This window comes from Phytophthora cinnamomi, assembly GCF_018691715.1.
Source record: "Phytophthora cinnamomi strain GKB4 chromosome Unknown Contig9, whole genome shotgun sequence".
Classification (NCBI taxonomy): domain Eukaryota; phylum Oomycota; class Peronosporomycetes; order Peronosporales; family Peronosporaceae; genus Phytophthora; species Phytophthora cinnamomi.
In genome coordinates this window covers 252,520-259,513 of record NW_027150942.1, presented here as the reverse complement: position 1 = coordinate 259,513, position 6,994 = coordinate 252,520, and the positions used below count along the sequence as shown (strand labels likewise).

At 53.6% G+C, this 6,994-nt stretch overlaps 1 protein-coding gene across 1 annotated transcript; it reads right to left on the bottom strand.

Moving 5' to 3' along the window:
- Positions 1-6,056: 6,056 nt before the first annotated feature.
- On the bottom strand, positions 6,057-6,781 carry IUM83_16326 (uncharacterized protein; the record flags this gene model as incomplete). The annotated part of the gene is made up of 2 exons (XM_067941200.1): positions 6,057-6,566; positions 6,701-6,781. 2 exons carry the CDS (start codon positions 6,779-6,781, stop codon positions 6,057-6,059), a joined length of 591 nt encoding a protein of 196 aa, XP_067798377.1.
- Positions 6,782-6,994: the final 213 nt, after the last annotated feature.

The following is a 6,994-nucleotide window of genomic DNA, read 5'->3' as shown; positions in this document are numbered from 1 at the left end:
GTCTTGGAAACTTTCGAGTCGGGAGCAGTCGACATGACTTGCACACGTCCGTCACCAAAGTCGTTTCCTGATCCGGGCACGCGCACCAGCTGTGGCGATGCGGGCTCCAAAATCAGGGAATAGCCTCGCGGCTAGACCTCGATCTCAGACCACTCAACTCAGAATCTGAGATTAGATCTCAGATCCCAAGCTGGGTGAGGCGTGTGTTCCTCACTCTTGCAATCCCTTGACTTGGTTCTTCCTAAGGCTACGCTGTGGGCCCAGACTTGCGTCGGCCACACCAGCTGCCTCCGAACTCGACAGTTCCCAGATGCCCCCAGACGAAGCTTGCTCCTTGCTTGGAAGGCCCTTGTACGCACGTGCTGAGTCCGCTGTGCCCCGTTTTCTTGAATATAAACACGTTCACTCCACACACACTTAGTCCACTTCTCTTCTCAGGCCCTTGGACTCTGGGCCTTAACAGCCTCCTCCTTGCTCAGCGACTCCGGCTTCGAGTCGCTTCCAGTCACGACACTTCCTCCGGCGGCTCAGACTGAGAGCCGCACAACGGTCTTCACTCGCCCCTCAGACCAGAGTGGCCCCGAGAGTTGGCTCGGTCTGAGCCTGCCTTGATCCAGGGTTCTCGCTCTGCACCCTGGGACTTCCGCGCACCACGCCTTGATGTAGGCGACACAGCGAAGCTGGGAACCACTATCCCAGACTATTCGCGCCACACGGATACCACCAGCAACCCCAGAAACCACTATCCCAGGTGTTGCTCTGCCGAAACCTCAGAGCGGAGCACCTTCCGCCCGAAAATATGAAGCACCGCCAGGAAACCAGCCAACCAGCACGAAAAACCAGCAAAACCAATGTCCCGCGTGTGGAAATACAACAACGAAGGCAAACCGGGCCGAAACACGAAAAGGCTTGGTTGTTGAACTTGAATTTATTTGGAGTTAGCTGAGCTTGACCGTAGAACACTCGTAGCGACTCCACTTGACCTTGCGCGCGCCGCCGGGGCCAGGGACTTGGTCCCTGTGTAACAACACGCCCGTCGGCGCAAGACGAACTCCGCAGCTTGCGGTCTTCGGGGCAAAACAAACTCTGATTATTATCATGCACATGCACATACAAAGGGCCTATCAAGTAAGGGGTGCAAACATCTCCTGGGTACACCTTGAACAAGGGTGAGACACCCACTAAACTACTGGCTTGGCGGCGCCCGTGAATGCGTGTCGCTGCCTTGGCGTCCTTCCGCTGGCCTGTCTGGGTCAGTCATCACTTGATTACACTGATTACACCTGGGTGCAAATCAGTGATATCCTGATTACGCCAGGATCTTGTGGCCGGGATTGGGCGGACTTGGTCTGTCATCACCTGATTACACTGATTACTCTGGGTACAAATCAGTGTGTAATCAGGATGACGCCAAGATTCTGCGGCTCCCGTTGGCCCAAATCCATAGGCGACTGGTCAGGCCGAATCTTGTGTGCCCGACACCAGGGGCCGAAAAGCCACAACGGGGCGACCCTTCAGAGCGACCTTCCAAGCGGCAACCGCCAACTCCAAAGAGCAACTACCGCAGCTCCCAGACCGGCAATGTAGCCATCGCTTGTGTACCCACTTCATATGTGAGACCACGAAGCCGCACTTCAGGCCCTGCAGGCACGCCGTAGGCTTTTAGTCACGTCCTAGGCTCGGAGCGTCAGCTGTCTTTCACCAGTTGCCACTTATCCTCACGAACATCGCGCATCTTGACACCAACTTGCGCCCACAATCACCGTGTCTCAGTTTTGGCACAAGTTGAGGGACTGCCGGGCTGAAAACCTGAGCTGGGGGCAAAAATACGATGTTGATTCCATACTCCGGCTGTCCAACCGATTTGACATGTCTCAATTCTGGCTCGAATTCTGGGACTCTGAGGCTGGGAATCTGAGCTGGGGGCAAAAATACGATGTTGATTCCATACCCCGGCTGTCCGACCAATTTGACGAGTCTCAGTTTTGGTTCAACTTCTGGGACTCTGAGTCTGGGAATCTGAGCTGGGGGCAAAATTACGATGTTGACTCCATATCTCAGTCGTGGCACCCCAAAGCCGAGATGAAATCAGACGCCGCACGCCACGCCTTCTTCCCAGACCCCAGACTGCACATCTCATGGTCTGGTCCACAGGCAAACCTCAGACCGAACTCCAAATCACCAAGTCTCAGACTTTTGCCACCACTCTCAGGTCTCAGAACTCCGGGCATTCCAAACTGTGAGATCACCAATCTGAGACCTGAGGTCTGAGACTTAAGCAACCATGGGACTTCAAATCACAGACCCAGAAGGCCAGGGCTCAATTCGTCACCCAGAGCCCGATCCAAGGCCTGGAGCCTCAGATCTGTGGCCTCTAGAGCGATTCTCAGACCTCAGACTCCAGACCGAATTCAAATCTCAGACCTGGGGATCTGGGGTCGCCGCAACTCAACGTTCGCAGAGCTCAGTTTCCAGATGTAGCCAGCACAACTTGAAGTATGTACAAAAACCAGACTTGGATCAAGAAATATCCACGTTTCAAGTGACATGTGGCCGGTACGTGGTAGGGTTTGGGCCTCTGACTGATGGGTCCTGGCCAAGAATTGGCTCGGACCTCGTCACAGAGAGCGAGCTGAACGAGTTCAGCTCGGATGCGATTGGCTTTATCAATAAAAGACAAGCCGTAATTCGGTTTGTCCAGGACACGATTGCAGCTTCTGTGGATAAACAGAAGCTGAACGCCGATAATATTGGCAGGGGCAACACAAATGAATTCAACGTGAATTCATTGGTTTTGTTATCTACTCAAAACCTGCCCAAACATGCAGTTTCGGATTTCGGAGCAAGCAAGCTTGCTCCGCGCTTCATCGGGCCATTCACGGTGATGGCACGCCACGGTAACGCATACACGCTAGACATACCGTCTAGCATGCGGCTCCACCCGACATTTTATGTCGGGCGGTTAAAGCCATACCTCCAGCACGAGCCAAGTGGCTCGTCTGACCCGAAGAGACAGACTCGACAGGGGAAACCCTCCTCTCCAGCGCGTAGTCGCGCTGGAGCAGTTAATACAGTCGGGCCTACAACCCGACCGGTACGTTCAAGGCGGTCTGGGAGACCGCCAGAGCCGAGACACGAAGGAACAGAGCGGCAACCGCCACGCTCTGAATGTACTCCACGACCGTCACTTGATCGTGGAGCAACACGAGATGAAGGTCAACACGGTGTTGACCATCGGGGCGTGTTTCCACCACCTCCGCCACCGCTGCGAGACGCACGCGGAGAAATTCGCTGGATCGTCCAGCGAATTGTTGATCATAGGAAAACAATCCGAGGTCCGGATTGTTTTCGCATTCGTTGGAGAGGTTTCCCTCCCCAACACGACACGTGGGAACCACGGAACGTCCTGATGGAAGACGTTCCGGACATGGTGAAGGAGTACGAAACCCAACACGCACTACCAGCAAGAAGGTAGTGCGAGCGCTGTAGTAATCTACAACGCCTGACAACTCGCGTGCTAGATAATTAGCACGGAGATCATTGAAGCTCTCAGGTATACATATAGTATACCTGTTGTGGTCGCGGTTGCTAATATGCACCGCCACCTGGACGGACAGTGCGCACGGCGCACGGACACCAGCCTCCACCGCAACAGCGTGGAGTTGCTAATACTTGCCACTTCGAGAAGGACTCGAAGTGCTTTGGCGCTTGCTTACCCGATCACGGTAAGCAACAGAAATTCGCTTAGAGATGTCGACGCATAGACGCGGTCGACATCGAAGAATCGTACACAGACACTGTGTTGTCTGTCCCCGTGGTAGCGGCGCACCTCGCGCTACCGCGCATTGTACACAGCAACAGAGAGTTTACACTCTGTTGCAATGGTGGTCTTCAGCTTGATCGTGCTCATTGCGGATGAGCACGGAAACCCCAGCACAAACAATTGACAAGCAGTCAATATTAATTGACGTGTCGAGACCGACACGTCTAAGCTTAACGGGGGGATGGTGTAACGGGGTTACACACACAAGTGACAACAGTCACTTGTGCATGACATTTGTCACTTATGGTTTAACAGATAAATATCTGTTAAAGGTTTTAGATACTTCCTCACATTGGTGTAAGACACACCAATGGATACGTTGAAGTGGACCACCACAGTGAGTGGTCCACACATACCCAAAAGATCCTATTGGTAGAAAGCAGCATCTTTCTACCAATCAGAGACATGCATATTAGCGGGGCTCTGACAGCCAGTCGCTGCCAACCCTTTCATAGATGATAAACAGTTTTTAGCAGATTTTAGAGGAAGATCAATTCACAAACAATACAGTTCTCATGTTACCTTAAACTACCTACTCGGTGTTTTATTTGATTTATATTATACTTGTGGACTCAAGTATAATTAATTCAAATTATTAATAAACTCCTACGCTTCCTCATACACGTAGCGCAACGTGTAAGCTAAAGTAGTGAGCCAAAGTAGGCCCACTACACCGTTACCTGGCACTCCCGAGTCGAGGAGACTGGCTCACACGAGACGTACTGGTTTTGGTGATCAGCGGGTCCCTGGACCTGCCGCCTTTAACTTTGGACCCCCGACTCTCAGCCGAGCCGCAGCGAGTTCAGCTGAGACCAGGTCGGCTCTGTTTGCCGCGCATCCAGCCATCAACAGGTGTCTATCCGGGACGTCTGAGCTCAGCATAGCTTAGCGGGGTGACCGCAATCCGAACTTCACAGGAGTCAAGCCAATCCATAGTCAACTTCAGTCATCGTGGCTTCAGAGTCGCAATAGTCTCAGCGAAATAGCTAAGCCTCCCAGCTGAGACCTGGGGCTTCGGCCGAGAGTGTGTCCATGATCTCCGAGCCAGTTCTCGTTGAAGCGGCGGTTCCTTGAAGCCAGCTGCCCTCTCCCATCCACTAAGGGTCGTGCGTGGGACATAGAGTGCGTTGGCGGCAGGCTGTTGACGGGTTCGCCGGAAAGATCTGAGCGAGCCTCGTCACAGACCAATGGTCATTCCAATCGTAGCCGCAGTCTCCAGGTGCTCCGAATATGGCATTTTTATTTAGTAGGTTGTGCGGGGCTGAATAAATTATCCCATGACGCTCCTATCAACACAACAGTAAATTATGGCAGTGCCCCAACGTAACACAATAAATAATGCCATTATGGAAAGCATGTAGTCTATTAACAACACACCAGTTAGCTTATCATCTAGCTCAAGTTGACCACAGTCGCTGCATCCCAATACGACCGATTCTGGCGGAGAAACAAAATCGTCTCAAGCGTGCGCGGCAGCAGTCCGTGTCGTTGATGACTAAACGTCACCCGAGCAATGCTGAAGAAGCGTTCCACCACGTTCGACGTGGGTGGAATGCTCTTCAGCTGCTCATACTTAACACGGTCCTGTGCAAGCCGCCGGCCCTTACGAAGACGCTCCACGAACGACGCGGCTGCCTCCTCCGCTTCCTCACTTGCGTCTGCGTCGTCATGCCTGACAGCTTCAAAAGGCTGCAGAGCGACCCTTTCAGCCCGCGTCAGTCGCTGCGCCTTCCCGCGAAGAACGCGAACACAGCCAGACTCAAAGTCTAGGCTGTGCACAATGTTGGCTCGAGGTCCTGCAGAATAAAAACATTATATAATTGTAAGTTAAATTAATAAACACAAATTCCACAATTATAAACTTAGCAATGAAGCGCTCGTATTGTGGCTTGACAGCGATCAGCTCGTCAAACCACTCGCGGACATCCAGCAGGTCAACGTCATGGCCTTGAAGGGCCTTAGAGACCGACTCGATATCGCAAAGCTCTTGGTATAGGGCGCGCAGTCGCTTGTTCGCCGCCGCCGCCGGCAGCAGCTCCATGATGTCGTCGTCTTCGACGTCGAGGAACTCGAGGAGCTTGAGGTAGCGCCGTACCATCTCGAACGTAGAGCTCCAGCGCGTGTCCTGGCGGATGACAGGCCGAAGTGGAGTTTTCAACCTTTTTTGCAAAATTAGAAAAGTACACAAATTGTGTTAGAAACATATTGACAGACCACATATACACAATAGGGCTTACCGTAGTTTCGCAGATTGGGTCAGAGTACGTAGCTTGACCATGAGTGCCTGAACAGCAGCCAGGTCGTCCTCATACGCCGCCATGTCTGCCTGAACAGCAAGGTTCAGTCCGTGGCTTGCGCACCCAATATGCGGCACACTCATAAGAGTCGCCAGCCGGTGGTTTACGGCGCAGTTGTCAGCTACAAGAAAGCGACACTGCGCCAGCTGTACGCCATAGTCGCGTGGCAGCATGGTGGTGAGGAACTCGAGGTGCCCTTGGGCGGAGAGGTCCTCGTCCAGCGCGTCGAGCAGCGGCGCCATGCTGAGCAGCGTTGTCTTTGCGCTGCCGTTCACCTCGTAGCACGCAAACACGGCGATGTAGTGCTCGGATGCGTGGGTCCAGCCGTCGAGCATGATGCCGAAGCATGATGGAAGCTCCGACGCAATCGAACGCTCGACGGCGACGACGACCCCGTCCATGCCAGCCCGCAGCGGTTCCTCCGAGATGGGGTCCAGGTGGAGTAGCTGAATAACATCCATAAAATAAAGCCGTTACTTTCGATAGTAAAGTAAGCACAGTAAAGTAGTGTATACACGTACCGCCTTGCTTCGCGGCTCTCACAAAAGGATAGTGGCAGGTTGCACACGACAATCCATACCATCCGGCCGTGGAAGTTGAGCGCCGAGTGGCGTACGAAGTTGACGAGCGAGCCTGTTTCTGCCGTCGTAGCGTCGAGCATGACAGTCTCGTAGTCAGGGTGCTCCCGCCTGACATGTTGCATCAGGTTGGAGTACCCGTTCCGATGGGTCTGCTTCCGCACCGTGCCGCAACGGCAGCGGAAATACTCGAGAATCACCTCATCATTCTCGCCACGGCACGGGCGGAAGTAGAACCCCGAGACTTGGGCGTTGGTGTACGTAGGAAGAGGGGGCGGGTAGCGCGGGCCATGCTG